General features: G+C 48.4%; 6 protein-coding genes across 6 annotated transcripts; 3 read left to right on the top strand and 3 right to left on the bottom strand.

Moving 5' to 3' along the window:
- Nucleotides 1-4,048: 4,048 nt before the first annotated feature.
- Nucleotides 4,049-4,982, top strand: CI109_100148 (uncharacterized protein; the record flags this gene model as incomplete). The annotated part of the gene is made up of 3 exons (XM_032006874.2): nt 4,049-4,380; nt 4,471-4,707; nt 4,814-4,982. 3 exons carry the CDS (start codon nt 4,049-4,051, stop codon nt 4,980-4,982), a joined length of 738 nt encoding a protein of 245 aa, XP_031858793.2.
- Nucleotides 4,983-5,503: 521 nt separating this feature from the next.
- CI109_100147 (uncharacterized protein) lies at nt 5,504-6,478 on the bottom strand (the record flags this gene model as incomplete). The annotated part of the gene is made up of 4 exons (XM_032006873.1): nt 5,504-5,788; nt 5,856-6,014; nt 6,133-6,405; nt 6,473-6,478. 4 exons carry the CDS (start codon nt 6,476-6,478, stop codon nt 5,504-5,506), a joined length of 723 nt encoding a protein of 240 aa, XP_031858792.1.
- Nucleotides 6,479-6,906: 428 nt separating this feature from the next.
- Nucleotides 6,907-9,649, top strand: CI109_100146 (uncharacterized protein; the record flags this gene model as incomplete). Its single annotated transcript, XM_065966730.1, has 6 exons — nt 6,907-6,963; nt 7,040-7,050; nt 7,198-7,382; nt 7,452-9,319; nt 9,388-9,492; nt 9,575-9,649. The coding sequence occupies 6 exons, from the start codon at nt 6,907-6,909 to the stop codon at nt 9,647-9,649; spliced, it is 2,301 nt and encodes a 766-aa protein (XP_065822802.1).
- A 330-nt stretch (nt 9,650-9,979) lies between these two features.
- CI109_100145 (uncharacterized protein) lies at nt 9,980-11,628 on the bottom strand (the record flags this gene model as incomplete). Its single annotated transcript, XM_032006871.1, has 2 exons — nt 9,980-11,401; nt 11,470-11,628. 2 exons carry the CDS (start codon nt 11,626-11,628, stop codon nt 9,980-9,982), a joined length of 1,581 nt encoding a protein of 526 aa, XP_031858790.1.
- An 838-nt stretch (nt 11,629-12,466) lies between these two features.
- On the top strand, nt 12,467-14,629 carry CI109_100144 (uncharacterized protein; the record flags this gene model as incomplete). Its single annotated transcript, XM_065966729.1, has 4 exons — nt 12,467-13,069; nt 13,146-13,684; nt 13,775-13,829; nt 13,892-14,629. 4 exons carry the CDS (start codon nt 12,467-12,469, stop codon nt 14,627-14,629), a joined length of 1,935 nt encoding a protein of 644 aa, XP_065822801.1.
- Nucleotides 14,630-15,027: 398 nt separating this feature from the next.
- Nucleotides 15,028-17,139, bottom strand: CI109_100143 (uncharacterized protein; the record flags this gene model as incomplete). The annotated part of the gene is made up of 10 exons (XM_032006869.1): nt 15,028-15,206; nt 15,271-15,372; nt 15,437-15,564; nt 15,643-15,884; nt 15,949-16,038; nt 16,099-16,241; nt 16,299-16,463; nt 16,541-16,685; nt 16,740-16,861; nt 16,923-17,139. The coding sequence occupies 10 exons, from the start codon at nt 17,137-17,139 to the stop codon at nt 15,028-15,030; spliced, it is 1,533 nt and encodes a 510-aa protein (XP_031858788.1).
- Nucleotides 17,140-17,437: the final 298 nt, after the last annotated feature.

The following is a 17,437-nucleotide window of genomic DNA, read 5'->3' as shown; positions in this document are numbered from 1 at the left end:
ACATGGGCGTGATGAGACAAAGTGTTGCCAGTTGTTCTTAAGACAGGAAGACATGTTGACAGTGAGCAATGAAGATAGAAGCCCAAGTGTGGTTTAATGATGAATGACAACCAACAAAAGAATCAATGTTCCTGTGATATGATTGTAAATGAGGTAGATCGATGTGTTACTTGCAGCAGCACTGTGTTGAATGACTAAGATCAGATTGTTAATGATTGGAGGTGTATGAGAACCTCCTCTGGGTAGAAGTGTCAAGGGACCGTCAGGTGAAGGTGCAACGAATCTGTATGCAATTATCAGCCAGGTAATCTTAGGATAAGCAACGTCTACAGTACATACAATGAGACAGACAGAAGGTTTGAGTAGGTTTATGTTGAGCTTGATGTATTTCTGTTGTAAAGGAAGAAAGACAACAGGGAAAAGAAGAGTGAAGAGTGGCAAATGTTCATGCTTAAGTAGTTTACTTTGTGAGGTGCTCAGGTATCCACTTGGGAAGTGGACTATAGTACCCTTTCATGTGCCTTCTCGTGAGCTGTTGAGAACCTTTCAATGAGCTGATTGTTGGCAGTTTCAATCTATCATGGGAAACATGACTTTGTTTTGTGTCATCTAAATGGGCTGAGCATGACCCATAATGTCAGGGATCATGATCAGTGGATTTGATCTGACTGGAAGATATGTCAGGCCACCAGCAGCCACCATAACATTCTGCAGCTGGTTTATTCATCATATCCTTATCTTATCATACCATATCATGCAGTAGAACAGGACAGGCAAATACCAAGCTGTCTTGCACGATGGAAATGCTTCATTTTGGGTGTTGCAACACAGCTATGAAGTATGGGCCAGGTCAATGAGCTGATGAAACAGCATGCTAATGGAAATCACATTTGCCACAGTAGTTCCTTTCAAGGTAGGTTTGACAAATTCACCATGACATCAATGTGCTGCCTCCTGTACTTGAAATGAGAAGCACATATTATCAGGGGAAACATGAAATGATGCAACAAGGGGTTGTGAGGTCATAAACATGTTGGAACTGAACATATCTTTGATCCACTGCTCCACAGTGATGACATAGGACACAGTGATGAAATAGGAATCTCTGACTGTGCACCATGTTTTGTCACAGATTTCCTTTGACTTGTGCTTGACAAATAATCACTATGCAAATATATGGCCTTCCTGTACTTGATGAAAGAAGCACAAATCGTAAGGGGAAATAAGGAGGAATGCAACAATGGGTTGTATGGCCTCAAACATGCCAAAGCTGCCCAAACCTTTCATCCAGTGCCCCAACAATGAAGTCATACTAGATGCCCTGTCATTGCAACATGATACCTGAGGCCTTAGGGCTGTGGTTCTTACCCCATAAAAGCCCCAGCAGTTGGAATCACTGATGAATATTTTCATCTTTCTCTTCTCATCCAATAATTTTTATTCCAACACTGACAACCTCACATACATCCATACATACATACACCTTCAATGACAATTCACCCAAGGACCCAAGTAGATCGGGTCACTTCTACAGATGCTCTGACAGAATCAGATGCAGGTTCTGCCTCAGCTTCTGGTGGGTTCATTTACACCTCTTCCTCATCCAGCGTCTCAGCTCCTTGCACTCTATCACCTCTTGGTAGTCCTTTTTGCCCGTATCCCAGACTCTTTCCTTTGATTACCTTTGGCTTGTAAGCAAGACATCATATATAGAAAACATGTGTGGCTGACAAGACTTGTGACAATGTAGCTGAAGTCAATGACCTTTCTCAAACTGCAGAGACCAGTGCTGAATCTGGGCACACCAATGAGAACCCCTCTTCCTCATCCTTAGAACAGATGGCTGGGCGGTTCAACAGTGTGATCTTTGCAGTAGCTGGCTATGTAGCTGACGACGACGAGAAGGAAATGTCTTGCATGGCGGAAAACTGGGATGATCTTGTTGAAAAAGTGAAGAGGTATGTGATTTTGCTGACACTTGGTGCCACATCACTGTTGTCAAACTATACAAGCATCTTTCCTCACCATTGAAGGCACTGACACATACAATTGGCATCCAGAGATGTTGGTAACCACGACCTGTGTGGTTGGGAACTTGACAGTACAGCTCGATGGAGAGGCTGCAGTGAGGACGACTGTGAAGTCCACAGCAATTTCAAGTGCAATCGATGGCAACAACGTGAATACGGAGGACAATATGTGTTGGAGGTCCCTGAAAGTGCTGCCTGCACTGATTGGTATGATGTTTCCCCCTCCGAATGCATTTCCCTGTGCTCTCAAAACAGCCAATGTTTATTTGGAAAGGAAGGATTGGGCTGCCCATTTGTGAATATTCCCGTCGATCAGTAAGTCATGTTCCCACAGTACTGTGCCTCGACCACTAACACTACTTCTTGCTTGCTTTTCAACCTACAGTATGCGAGAGATTACACTTGCTTGCAATAAGGTGGCCCGCCAGGAAAGATTGCCTGTGCCTCCCTGCACCATTGACAAAGTGTACAATTTGATATATACGATTCCAAGAGAAGTTTTTATTGCCAACAAGTAGTGCTTCGTCTGCAATTGGTGAGTCCTTTGGCATGTCTCGTGTACTTCTTGTCTTTGATCCACTTGATTGCTGTACACCCATCATAAGCCCATGCAATTCTCCTCTACTGTGCTTCCAAAATCCCCCATGTTGGTGTCTCCCTCAGCTTCACTGATCATGTTCATAGAAGCTCCCGCTAAACTGCTGTCCCTGTCCAGCAACTTAGATGAGCAAATGGGGACTGAAAGGAATTGGAAGTTGTTTTCTACTGAAGTCACGAGAATGTGCCTATACCAACATGTACATAAGCTAGCAGGAATGGACAAAGTGGACAAGATGGAGGAAGTGTAAATTATATAGATGAACAGGTTGGGATTTTAGGGAGACATTTGCAATTGTTGAGATGTGTAAAGACAACCATGTGTAGATGCGGTAGATATTGATAAATGGTGTTCAGAGAGGAGAGAGTGTGAATATCATAGTCTAGTGGAGGAGAAACATGCAAAGTATGGTCTATCGAAGCTGCTTTGGTATGACGTGGGCATTGTGATATCAAAGTGAGTCAGTTGCTACAGGTCTTTCACACTGAAGCTTGCTACTCCCCGGTTTCTGCACAGTCCAAGAAGATGACTGCTTGCTGGATGTGTGGTGACTGTAGCTCTTGGATCCCTCTAGTGACAGCAAGTCCAGTGTTATCCACAGTGGTGTAGTATGGCAATGCACAGGTGATACTTGCAGCTACATGCTGTTGAACGCCTGGGAAAGCTGTGTATTTGCCACTTTGCTTGTTGACCCAGGATTACTGACAGACCCCTTGCCAGAGGCGGGTCCGGTGACAGGCCTTTGCCAATAAAACGGAATATGAGTAGGTTGCAGTCCTGCCGCAAATTGTACAAATTGAGTATCAAATGTACGAGACTTGGGGTTGACTAGTAGGGTGTCTCACTTGTATGTCCATAGTGAATCAGACAGAGGAATATACATTCATTACAGGAATAGCTATGTATGAGTTCTGAACTCATGCATGTAAGTACCAGTGATGCTGCCAGAACCGTGGGAGCTATTCAACAGACGAGTCAGTCTTGTCGATTGGTGAACACCCCTAGTGTCAGCTGAATTTAGATGATGACAGATGGCAAGTCGACCTATTTGGAGGCCAAGTCGGGGCTTCACAACATAAGTCGATTGTATGGTTGTACTAGGTTGAGACACCCCTGTCTGTAGCAAGAGAAGCTCCTATCTTGTCATTCCATATTCATCCTTTCAGCTGAGTTGAATGCCTTTTATGTTCATAGTACAACTTGTTTCAGCCATTAAATCAAGTCTTGGTTTAGTGCTATTGGGTGAGCTTTTGAGTAAACCAAGAAAGAGATTGTCATTTAGTGTTTATCTGCCATCTCCATACCTCACCGTTTCATGCCAATTATCATCATGTCCGACACTGCAGATACCCCCCATTTACATCGCAGAGGCCCTCCTGACTACCAGGGACATTTGCCCCCCTCTTACACAGTCGCCCCAATGGGAGCCACCACTTACGCTTTTGAACCACGATTGGAAGAACCTCATTCTTCCCTCACTTCCCAGACCGCCACATCAATCACTGCTGCTACTGGCACACAGCATCATGCACCTGGTGTGGTCAGAAGTCGTAGCTTTGATCCTCCTTCTTTCAACCTTGCTTTTTGGGAGCTTGAAAGTCAGGCTCCTTCTCCTGAAAAGTATTTGTATCGAGTCTATGAGGTTGCTGCAAGTTACAGGAAAAAGTTGCACAAAACGCACCAATTGCATCGGATTCATGTAGAATGTTCGTCATTGGAAGACGATTACCAGGCCAACAAGGAGTTCATGACGTGAGTCACTGAAATGTACATACCATAGACTTCTCCCTTCCATGAAAACTCGAATGGTGGCTTGTTTCCTGACCTCGCTTCAATGATCAGGAAATTGAGAGTTACAAAAAATCATCCCGCCATCCTAGAGGTAGATGTTACGTTGCAAACAGTCAACAAACGGGAAAGCAAAAGTTGGGTTCAAACGCGATACCATTGGCGTCTGGACAGGAAAAAGCCCACGCCAAAGTCTGATCCATGGACACATCCCGACAAGGTCGTTTCGCTCTGCGAGAATGACGAGCATGCGATAACGGATTGTCCTTACAGGGATGTTCCTGAAGACATGTGAGTTACACTCTCACGTGCATGGCACAAATACCGCAGCGTGACAAGAACGTGAAATATCGAGTTGTGTTGTGACACTGACCAACGAGTCCTTGCCTCGTCACAGCGCAGCGGAAGTTTTGAGTCAAGTGCTATCGAAGGCATCCCAGAGTGAATATGCCAAGGCAGGACTTTGTACCTTGGCGAGCGCAAGCAAGTTCATGCGCAATGGCGAGTTTGAGAACACGGACAACTGGAAGGGGGCGAAGAGCTTCCAACCCATGAAACCAGTGTAAGTGTTTTATGTCTATCTTAGTCATTCTCCATCCAGATCCTTCCTCCACATGAGAAACAGCAGTAGCAGCCGCCCCGTGCAATACCTTTGACATGTTGAATTTTGGACGCTGACTTGAAGAGGGTCGTATCCAGGCTCAGACCATTTTGGTGGTTCCAACAAAACGGACTCGCTAACGATCGAATGGGAGAGTCATCTGGGTCATACCATGATTACAATCAGCAAGGAAGGAATCAGCAAGGGTGAGTCGTGATTGCATAGCACTCGGTTTTCTCTAGCCGCATGAGTAGCCTGATCGCTCCCCTGAGTAGGTCCTCGCGATTGCCATAAGTTCTCGATCCGGAACGCAGAGCAACGGGCCAAGAGGAGACGGGTGGTCGACTGTAATGAGCTTTGGATGAGTATCGCACTTGGTTACGTAGTAGATTATTGGCATTTCGCACGTCATGAATCGTATTTTCGTTATCGATATGGGGTATCATATGCTGGGTATTCCGAATCTCACGCATCTCCTCTCCTCCCTTAATCCATATCTCCGTCCTTCTCATCCTCGACTCCGACTTCTCTGCCTTCAAAGACAAACTCCTGTTCTTGCTCTTGTTGCAATATCGCCGCTTCCATATCTGCGTCAACGTACCCATGCTCGTACCCTTCGCCGTCGGCTCCCGCTTGACCATCTGTGTATGTGACGTATTGTGCGAGTTCGGCTGGAGGTTCGGATAGGAGAGTATCGTATATTTGATTTCCGATCTCGTCGAGCTTGTCCTCCGCGTTAGGGTAGAATCGTGAATCCGCTTCTTCAATTATCTGCGAAACGCAACAGTTGTGATAAGTCTCTGCGTATAGCAGTCAGGAGAACAGAATAGCCACATACAGCGTAGAGGGTGACAGGTTCTGTGGGAGCCAGGTTACACAGTTGCAGAACTTCAGCTTTGGTGAGCTGGTGATCTTGTAATTCATCGGCTAGTTGGGCGACACCCTCTGGCGTTTGTCGAGCGGTAGGGTTGAATTCGGAGCAAAGGTATTTGATGACCTATATGAAAGAGGAGCAGACGTCCGGACCATGTCAGCGACAATGAATGAAGCGGTCTCCTTTTCCTCCCCCGCTCTCTTTGTCCTCCAGCCAGCCATGTGGTAAAGCGAGGACCCACCTCATCCTGTATCCAAACCAACTCATCGCTCAATCCTCTCCTTTCCGCCGTATCTAACACCTTCTGATCCTCCTCCGAGATGGGCTCTAACATGCTCGGATCATCATCTTCCGGTCTATCCCTATCCGAGGGGTATTTCTTCCTCGCAAAGGCTTTATCCCGTGCTCGTTTCAACCCAATGGCGGAGGCGAGATGGTCGTTGTCTATCTTTTGGTTGAGGAAGTGGGACAAGACTTCGCGATTTGACAGATGGAGCGGGGCGGTGGATGAGATCTACGTGGGGCATTAGTATCAGCTCTCCAGCTTGATCGATATGGACGTCTCCATTCTAGTGACTTACCTTCATCTTGCCCTGATGACTAGCTGCTGATGCTAATGTCAATGTTCAAATTCATTGTTTTCAACTCACTCAATCAACGATGGTTTTACATGATCCACCTCCACTCGACCTAAAGTGCCACAATGCTTTGTATGACTCGGAGATATTCGGAGAAAGGTTTCTTGCGATGAGATTTGCCTCCACCACGCGCCGCGTCTCTTCTCTACTTTTGATTGAATTCCGTACAGAGGACGCGAAGACATTGACATTGACATTGGACATTCAAGAACTGCTCACATTACTCGATCTCTATCTCAAACGCTTGTATCTCTCCACTGTGAACATTTGACTCGCTTGAAGACCGACAACTCTCCTTGCGCTGTCTTGGAAGTGACTGAACCGGAACGATCTCCGAAAGCAGAACCTAAACCAATCCTTCACCCGCGCTTCCCGACATGGTCAAGAAACCAGTCGCCCCGGGTGGGGAAAATGGCCCTAATACCATCTTCAAGGTGCGTATCAGCTAGTCCTATGACATCCTCGCGGATGAGAAGAAAAGAGCTGATGAGTTTGCTTACACCTCATCAGGCAACATATAGGTATGTTGTTTTGGCTTCTGATCGCAGCCGTCTATATGATATATACTGACCATCACGTCTTCTGTCCCTTTCTCTTCACAGTGGAGTGTGAGTGAGATCTTCTGGCTACTGTAACGAAGTCTTATACTGATCCTTACTCTCTCACAGCCCCGTATACGAGATGTTATGTCGAAATGTCGCGGTCATGCGAAGACGAGCGGACGCGTATCTGAACGCGACGCAGATCCTGAAAGTGGCAGGGTTTGACAAGCCCCAAAGAACCAGAGTGTTGGAAAGAGAGGTGCAGAAGGGAGAGCACGAGAAGGTGCAGGGTGGTTATGGAAAATACCAAGGTTAGTTTCGCCTACACCAAACATGCGCTTGGAAGTCCAATATTGACTTCTGTTTTACCTCACTCACAGGTACATGGATTCCAATCGAGCGAGGTTTAGCTCTGGCGAAACAATACGGCGTTGAGGACCTATTACGACCATTGATCGACTACGTTCCGACGTCAGTCTCACCACCTCCCGCACCTAAACATGCGGTTGCGCCACCCACAAAAACGAAGAAGGAGAAGGAGAGTAAAGCTGCCAAAGAGGCTTCTGCGACGCCTTCCAAGACTGGTCCGACTTCAGCGGCCGCTCTACAAGCTCAGGCGCAGCTGGCTGCTTCTCGTGCTAGGATGCAAGATTCGACGCCGGACGTCGATACGAGTCTCCGATCAGCCGAAGCGGAAGAGAGTCCAAGTGCGACACCTGAAGACGACGACTCCAGTAGCGAGACCCCCAGTCCGGTCGCTAGTGCTGCAGGAGATGCGGTCCAAGAGCGAGCACAGCAGATGGACGTGGATGGGATGGGGATGCACATCAACATGGGAATGCCGATGAGCATGTCAATGGATTCATTGGGCTCAGGGTCAAGGAAGCGAAACGCGGCTATTATGATGGACGAGGACCAAGATCAATATGCCCATCTGCGACGAGCGAGAGGTCATAGTGCCGTACACACTCCTCAAGGGAGTCCACGACATCTTGGCATGGGTATGGGCGATGAGCCCATCGGTCCAGAACAATACACCGATATTATCCTCAACTACTTTGTTTCCGAAACTACCCAAATACCTCAGATCCTCGTATCGCCACCACATGATTACGATCCCAATTCCCGGATTGACGATGATGGACACACAGCTCTTCATTGGGCGTGTGCGATGGGTCGAGTGCGAGTAGTCAAACTTCTTCTCACTGCCGGTGCTTCGATTTTCTCGGGAAACAACGCGGAGCAAACACCTCTGATGCGAAGCGTCATGTTCTCGAACAACTACGATATGCGAAAATTCCCAGAACTCTACGAACTGTTACACCGATCCACTCTAAACATCGATAAACAAAATCGAACGGTGTTCCACCACATTGCCAATCTCGCTTTGGCGAAAGGCAAAACACATGCGGCAAAGTATTATATGGAAACGATACTATCTCGATTAGCGGATTATCCCCAAGAATTGGCCGATGTGATTAACTTCCAGGACGAGGAGGGTGAAACGGCTCTGACGATTGCTGCTCGAGCGAGAAGTAGGAGATTAGTCAAAGCTTTGTTGGATCATGGTGCGGACCCGAAGGTGAAGAACAGGGATTTCAAGTCGGCCGAAGATTACATCTTGGAAGACGAGCGATTTCGGTCTTCACCCGTTCAACCTAACGGCACGGGCGGAGGATCGTCTTCAACTAGACAGATATCCGGCGGCGGTCTAGCCGACAAGACGGTCTTTGCTCCGCAACTGTACACGACGGAAGCGGCACGATTAGCGGGTGGACAATGTCTACAAGACATCACAGCGCATATGCAATCGCTCGCCCGATCGTTCGACGCCGAATTGCAGGGCAAAGAAAGAGATATCCTGCAGGCGAAAGCGATGTTGACGAATATCCATGCGGAAGTGACAGAGGCGAGTCGAGTGATCTCAACTTTGACAGAACAATCTGCATCAACCGATGAGAAGAGGAGAGAATCCGAATCATTACAAGCGACTCTGAGAGGGAAAGTAGGGGAAAGTCTGAAAAAGGGATACGAGACTTGGTTGACGGGACAATTGGCCCGTGAAGAACGTTGGAAAAAGGGAGAGTCGACAGGTGAAGAAACGGGTGATCTCGAAGAATTACATAATCTCCCTTCGGGTGGACAGGAGGTCGTACAAGCGGAAGAGGAGAGATTGAGATGGGAAATCGAGGAGAAGAGAAGGAGAAGAGGCGAGTTGGTAAGAAGATATGTAAAGGCGCAAACAGAGGTGAGCGAGCTGTCCCCTTCCACAAATCGACATTAAGGTGGGAAGCTAACTTGTTTGGTTCGTTTTAGGCTGGGACAAGCGAACAGATTGCAAAATATCGACGACTGATCTCAGCTGGTTGTGGGGGCATATCGGTCAACGAGGTTGACGACGTGATGAACCAATTATTAGAGGTGAGCACCGATTGCCTTTGCCGTGCAGCTGTATGCCTGCGATATGGAGCTGGGCTGATTGTTCAATCTTGAATTCGTTTAGACACTGGAGAATGAAAGTGAACGAAATGCGTATGCCGCAATTCCAGAAGTCGGAACGGCCACTTGGATGTCATGATGGGCTTGAGATTGAGGTGCGCAGGGGTATAATGGATAGCTTTGTCTCGGAGGGAAGAAAAAATGAGGTCAAAGAAGGGTTTGAAGGCAATCGTTGTTTGTATTCCTAATTAGCGTTCGCATGAGATGATAGGGTACCTTGTCGTCTTCCAGGCTGGGATAGTCGAGCTAGAAACGAGCATTCAGCTGTGCCATTCTACACACATGCTGAACTGGCTGCACTGATTGGCCGAGAACGGTGGGGATGGTAGGCTGAACGCATCGAACGTGCTGGCGTGCTTCGCTATGCAGCGCCAATGAACCCAAGATGCCGATTATATACATTGGTGTGCTATGCTACAGCCAACGAGTCAAAGAGTGTTACACCCCTCTCTCGATGCTCATATCCTACCGCTTTACTCCCCTCTTCCTCATCGTACCTAACTGTCCAGGCCCATTTCCCACCTCTTCCTTTCCATCCACTCGGGACATGTCTACCTCTATCTCTATCTCTACCATTTCTAACTCCCCCAGCACCAAGCCCGACATTTCTAGCTTCTGGCAATACTAGTCCATCTTCTACATCACCTGATCCATCGAAAGCCAACACGAAAGCCCGTCGTTCAGTCACACCCCATACTTTCCCTCCTTCTCCTCGAAGAGAATAGACCGGCGATCCTTTCCCACCTGGAGAAAAACAGCTCCATCCTTTCTTGGAATTACGTATATCGAAGAAAGCGACTGTACCATGTCTCGAACCGCCACCTGCGATATGATGTTCCCCTACGAAACATGTCGAGTAGAACGCTGATCCGTCTGCCCAAGTGTATGGATCCATAAATACCCCTACGGGTGTGGTAGATGGAGTCCGGAGATCGTGTAAGCGGAGATGAGAGTCGTACCATGCCGATAAGAGGAGTGAAGGATGATGTGAAGAAGATCCGTCAAGAGGTGGAAGATGGATATCGTATGGCGACGAAGTAAGAGGTAAATCCGGACCTAATATCCGGCGTGATACAGTCTGTTGTAAACCTGTAGGAAGGATATCGTGGAACTCTATCGACCCCTGAACACCTATCATTGCAGTCGGCGATAGAGTTGGATGCGAACTGACGAGCAAACTTGACCAAGCTCGATTAGAAGACAACTTGATCGAAGAAGGTTCGGTCCAAGGTGATCTTGTATTCGTATACAAGTAAGCTGAACCTGACGATGTTGTCGTCATCATCATTTGACCCCCTTCCGATCCTGTAACAGTATGTATCGATTCTTTCCCTCTCGGATGAGAATATCGCGCAGTGATACGGGGTATACTGGGTCCTGCTTCGGGTAATGAAAGACGTTGGATCGTTCCGTTGAATTGGGCCACAGCGAGAGATCCTTGATTGTCATGTAAGTCTACTACGCCGACGATATCGGCTCGACTTCCAACTCCTCGAGGGGAGATGGGAAACTCTCGAGCTTTCCCAACTACTTTCCCTCTGCCACCGTGAGACGAGATGGTACTTCGAGGAGGATATAGTGGATGGGAAAGGAGTTTACCGCCTACTCCGAGGATTAGACGATCAGAGGTAAGATGTAATGTAGGAATGACGGGTTGTATCCATGTCGAGCCAATCTGAAGAGCGTGCCATTCATGTTGGGTCAATGAGCGATTGATAAGGTGGTTATGTTGGACGAGTTGGTACGGTGACCATGCAAATGAGGAGGGATGAAGGGTGAGATGTGATTGACGATGTGAGCTGAGATAGCGGGGAAGACCAAGGTGAAGGACCTGAACAAGCAGCAAGGGTCAGCTTAGCTGCGCCCATACATAGTATCCGTAGGTGAGAGAAGACATACTCTATCGGACAAACCCCTCCCAACAAGGCGCAAATTTACAAGCTCATCGATACCAAGATGACCAAAGATTATACCCAACACATCATCAGGTAACGAGTCGAGCCGAGGTGGTGAAGTCGATAATGGTCGATGTCCTTTCCCAGGACTCGATATCACCATGTCTGCGTATTACACAGTGTATGTTGGGGAACAATTCTGAATTGTGGTGTGTAGATTAAATGGCGTTCATGGAGATGCGATGAGATACCAGTATCACTACGAAATGATCGTCGTTAACGAGTAACGAGTGATCGTGATTGCGGGGCAAAGAAAGTGGTCTCACGTGATTTCATTCGTGTCGAAGTTGGGTGGCAAATGAATGCGTATTGTTGGTGGGTAACAGCACACCACTATGGCAGCAGCATGACGGAGGATGTCATTCCAAAGGAAAAGAGGGAAGGAAGTTATGCAGGTCAACGGTATGAAGGGGCCCTGACACGAACATGGAAAGGTTTCGCCGGAATATATTTTGGTACACTGCAACTGTGCGGACTGCACAGACAGCAAGGTGAAGGTCACATACCCACGACCGCACGCCTCGTGATGTGTTGCACTTAGCATGAAGGAGAGCGTCGATGGAGCATGTAGGCAGCGACTTTCCGCTGCCTAGTACGCTATTATCTTGCGTGATAATCCCATTGGAGCCGACTCGTTGTGAAGCGCGACCAACATTTAGCACGGCACAGGTCGTGTGTCTCAGATCAAGGTTAGATTCTGGGCGAACAGAGACAGCCACCCACGGCGTAGTCGTGTCGCATACTATATCACGTTTACAATGCTACACTACTAAGCTCTTTCCTAATTTTCGCTGACATTCTTTGTGACCGCATTTGACAGGCGGACTTTCTGTCACTACACCACTCGCCCACAGGGTTGCTGGCAACACTTTTTAGCCGAGTGCTCTAGTACATCACCGCCCATCCATGAGCCCCTCTTGACATTCACATCAGCTCATCTCATGAGCCAGAAGTCCTGCTTCAACGTGATGGCGCCGCAATTCCACCAATCATTCCCATCCTCGTCATCCATCTCTTCAGCCTCCACGACCGCCACCGAACCACCTCGGATTCTCCAACTACCGACCGTCGAGAACCTTTCATACAGCGCTTCGTCGCTCGAGAGAGCTTCTGATGCCGAACAAATCGCCTGGGCCCAAGATGTCATCCGTCTTGTCGATTGGCAGTTGAACCCTTCAGGTGGTCCGACCGATTTCACAAATCCCGACTCATCCTCACCTTCGACCCATAATCTCTCTTCAGCACTGCTAGGTCTGCTCGAATCAGCTGTACCGATCATCATCGTCATTCCGACCAGTCAAAATACTCGTGCGGCCGCGCTTGCTTCGTATCTCAAAGGGAGATTACAAGCTTCAGGATTATGTCCGGATCTATTACCGAAGAATAATAGACAGGCTTTCAAGGATTTTGAAGCTGCAGCAAGAGGAGGAGAGGTCAGAGGATGGTTTCGATTAGGAAGGGATTATGAAGGTGTGAATGATCTGGGTAGAGCAAGGGATTGTTATGAGCGCGGAGTGAAAAGAGGTGATTGCGAGTGTACTTATGTGAGTGAGCTAGTGCATGTCGATCAACGGAATTGTGGATGAAGGAGTAAGCTGACTTGGGCTCCGCTTCGCTTAGCGAATGGGCATGGCCCATCTGCTTGGGCAGTTGAGACTGGCCTCGAACCCAGTACTTGCTCTCACGCTCCTTCGTCAAGCTTCTGAAATCTCCACTATCGATTTCCCTCAACCATCCTACGTCTATGGGATGTTACTAGCTGGCGAGCTCTGTGTCCCTGTCGAAATACCCTCTCATCTCGTTCTCCCTCTCACCAACACCTCCTCGCCATCCGAAGCGTCATTCGCTCAACAACAACTATCTCGCGAATCGATCGAACGAGCAGCATATTTCAACTACCCCCCAGCACAATACAAAGCTGGAAACATATACGAACACGCTTCGTTGGGATGCGCATATGATCCGCTCGTCAGTGTCAATTGGTATACTTACGCTAGTAAGAATGGAGAGACAGAAGCGGATATGGCTTTGAGTAAATGGTTTTTGTGTGGCGCGGAGGGACATTTCCCGAAGAACGAGAATTTAGCAAGAACTTTTGCGGAAAAGGCAGCGAGAAAAGGTCATCCAAATGGTTGTTTTGCCCTAGGCTATTATTACGAGTAAGTGCAATCGAGCAGCTACTACCTCGGCTGTGCATCGCCAGTCAAGTCAGAAACCAGCTAAACTTAACGCTCTGCTCGCTTGTCCAGATTGGGAGTGGGTGGTAGAAAGGATCTGGATCAAGCGAGAAAATGGTATCAAAAGGCAAGTCACCTCCAATTCCGTCTCCCTTTTGCTCGACAGACACTGACTCACACCTTCCGTAGGCTGCAAACCTTGGCAATTCTGACGCGCCGGCTCGACTGTCTGCTCTCTCGGCACCTATACCTACCTCCATCTCGATGGCCGAGCACGAATCAAGGATGAACGATACCCTGATGCGAAAACATACACAAGCGAAAATTCGTTCAGATCGGAATTCCATTTCGAGGCCAGCGCGACGACCCGTCCAAGCACCGCCGAATCCCGGGTATGATCCTGGACATCAAGGTGTTTGGCCACAAATACAGTCACAGAGCGCTGCGCCGATGCCTATGCCGACTGCGGTGCTTTCACCTCGTATGCCGATGTCGCCAGCTCCGAGAGTGGGGGAGATCATGTCACCTATCCCTAATGGAGGGTATCAATTCCCCCAATCATCCTCTTTCCCCTCAAGACCACCTATCCCACATTACGCATTCAACACTTCTGTTCCAGGAACTGCGACAGGACAGGGGATAAATCCGCAAACTTTCCCCAGGAGACAAATAGGTAGCTCGATACCGTTCGGTGGTCCGCAGAACGGGAGAGTGGGAGGACAATATTCCGGTCCTGGTGGTGGGGGAGTATCAACGTCGACGAGTTTGACAGACTTACCGATCCCAGAAGAGAGAAGAGGTAGTTTGAGTACAACATATACTACTAATAGTGCGGGTGAGCGGGAGAAGAGGAAAGGGCCACAGACATTTGCAGAGATGGGGTTTGCGAGTAAACCAGTTCAAGAGGAGGGTTGTGTCGTCATGTAACTTGTTGTGGTCATTAAGCGGTCAGTACAGTAGAATCTACAGTCCTTGTGTCAGAGCTTGTCGGATTTGGCAAGTTTTAGATGTAATTGGTAATTTGTGTCGCTTCCGCGTATTTGGCCGGTAGAAGTTGATGGCCGGTGGAGGTTGACATGGCAGTTTCACGATGTGCTAAGTGTTGACAACCGCATTGAGGTTTCGCATGACTCCATACCTTGAGCTTGAGGACGAAGGAGGATACAATCAGTAGCATGGTGGTCAGACCGTTGCCGAAGAAGGTCGTCGTGGTTGTTAGTCTCTATACAGTTCTGTACGCTACAGCCCCCTTGAGCCTATCTCAACCAAGACACTGCATCCTACCTATCAAGGTACTATGCTCGAAACCCCCTGCGCGTCTCACCTCATTCCATGTTCTCGTCGGCATCTTCTCCTTCTTCCTTGACTTCTACCTTCTCCCCTACCCATACTGGGACTTCGAAGTTGATCGTCTTGCATTCTAACGTCTCGAGACATACGAGTGCTATCGTACCTGTCTTTGCGAAAGACGGAAGCAGGACGATTCGTGTAGGGGAGTCTGGTTCTGCAGAGATAGATACAATCAGCTTCGATCTATGATGCGAGTGAAATGAAGAAGCGCGACCCACCTCCTACTAGAGCTGTCTCGAACTCTGGTTGGTTGCCTATAAAGTATACGTCTGGTCGATGTTTGATGATGAACGGATCAGCATCGGGGAATGGATAGATCCCTGGGATATCACGATGACATTATCAGCTTTAATTCCGAGCAGATATGCACTTATGGGAGCTTACATAATGTATCTGGAGCTGTAGGGGCGATATGTCTCCACTCCAGGGTCCGTCTTGTCATTGCTAGTCTTGAGGAGCCGGGCAAGTACATGAAGATATCGTCGACTGTCTGACCTCCTGTTCCCAAAAAGCTGAAAAGGGCCCAATGTCATCAGCCTCGGTACAGTCGCTGCGTCTTCCCAAATGTTGGTATCGATGTGATGCCTCACCTTCTCTCTCCCACTTCCATCCAACATGGATTCGTCTCACATTCCAACCCTTCTGTCTTTGCTTTCCCACCAAACATGACTTTCGGTAATGGCTGTTGAGGAAGGGTGGCGCCTGCTGGATCGGATGGGCCAGGAATAAGATTAATGGGTAGAGATGAGGCGAGAAGATCGGATAACAGGGCAGAGAGGGTTTTTGTCGGGTGGTTCTGGAACACGGGTTTGGAGAGGGAATTGAACCGTTTCTACCATGGAAATCAGATCAGCACTGCGTTGAAGGAACGTATGTAGAAGCAGAAAGATACGCACTATCTTTTTGTCATCCTCGCCTCGTATCGGTGTGGTTAGCGAATTGCCAGCGAGAATAAGCCGAGCTATCCGTCCCCCATCAAGTTGATCCTGGAGATCTTGCTGTCAGCTCTCGTTTGCCGAGGAATTCCACGAGCACAATAAGCTCACTGATGGTCCTCCACCCTCTCCGATCAGCCATTCCACCAATAATTCCGCTTTCAGATCTGCTGGTGCCTCTTGTGCTCCCACTGATAGGCCTGAGACTAAAGCCACCCATGTCTTTTCGCCTGACCCGTTTGCCTGTTTGTCGTCTATAGACGTAGCCATTCAGCTCCAACTGCCATGATAAACAGGTATGAACGACATACCTTCCATCTCCACGTCTGCATCGTCCGCCTTTTGTTTACCCTTCCCGTTGACCTTGGATGGTCCCGCACTTGGTTTCAGCACATCAGGGAGTCCGGCGAAACATAGATCGATGACTTCGAAGTCTCCAGACGACGTCTCCATGCCCAAAGCAGCCATGATCACACCTAGTAATCAAGCCCACGGAATCAGCTGAAGCATTCCGATACGTTCATCGACCATGTGAATGGTGAGCCGCACTCACCTGTGACAAGTCCACCTCCTTCTCTTTCCCTCTCTCGCTTAATGACATCCCCTACCAGTCTTACTCGCCCAGACTCGTCCTCTAAATGAACGGCATCCTGCGCCGAAAAGAACTTGGCTCGAGGGGCAGGCGGTGCGAGCCAGTGCTACCATGGCCGATTTTGTCAGCCTGTGCGGCTCACGAGTAGGTGCTAGCTCACATCTCGTGCCATGTCTTCGAGGACATTAGGTTTGAGCGGCATGTCCATGTAGACTGTACCGACGATATAGCATAATTGTGATCGTGTAAGATTCAGAATTCTGGGTAATAATGGTGGTTTGCCTACAATTCAATCAGCTTACATTCGGCCCGCAAATGTACAGAGGACCCGTCAGCTGCTCACCTCTGACACCATTCCATCTCTGTTGTGCGCGGTCTTCCACCACCGGTCTCAGCTCCACCAGTCTTACAAAGTAGATGTTCGCATATTGATGTTTGTAAGACCTCGAAGCCGGATCAAGAATGAACGGTTTCGAAAGCTCTTTCAGCGGATCATACGAGGGATTAGGACGAGAAATAGATGTCTCCCCCTCCGAAGGTATTGGTAGAGGTGTGGCCATCGTCTGTAGCGTTGCTGAGAGTTGTTGAGAATAGGATAGGATGAGTGACAAAGTCGCGATGATCACTTTTGACCTGACGAGACTGAGCGCGCCTTTTGAGTGATGTTTGGGAAGAGTTACGTAATGAAATGAGTGCGCGACTTACTTCGTCAATCGATACAACAATAATAATCCAGTCACCTCGTCCTTTTTACACTTTCGTCTGCTTCTTCTTCTTTCTCAGACTAGCAACAAGATTTTCAAACTTCCTTGCTCTACGCAGTCTACTCAGCTCATCTCTCGGCGCACATTGACAGCC

The sequence above is a fragment of the Kwoniella shandongensis genome, chromosome 1 (genome assembly GCF_008629635.2).
Source record: "Kwoniella shandongensis chromosome 1, complete sequence".
Lineage (NCBI taxonomy): Eukaryota > Fungi > Basidiomycota > Tremellomycetes > Tremellales > Cryptococcaceae > Kwoniella > Kwoniella shandongensis.
Note: the sequence above shows the minus strand (reverse complement) of the source record. Positions and strands in the feature narration are given on the sequence as shown.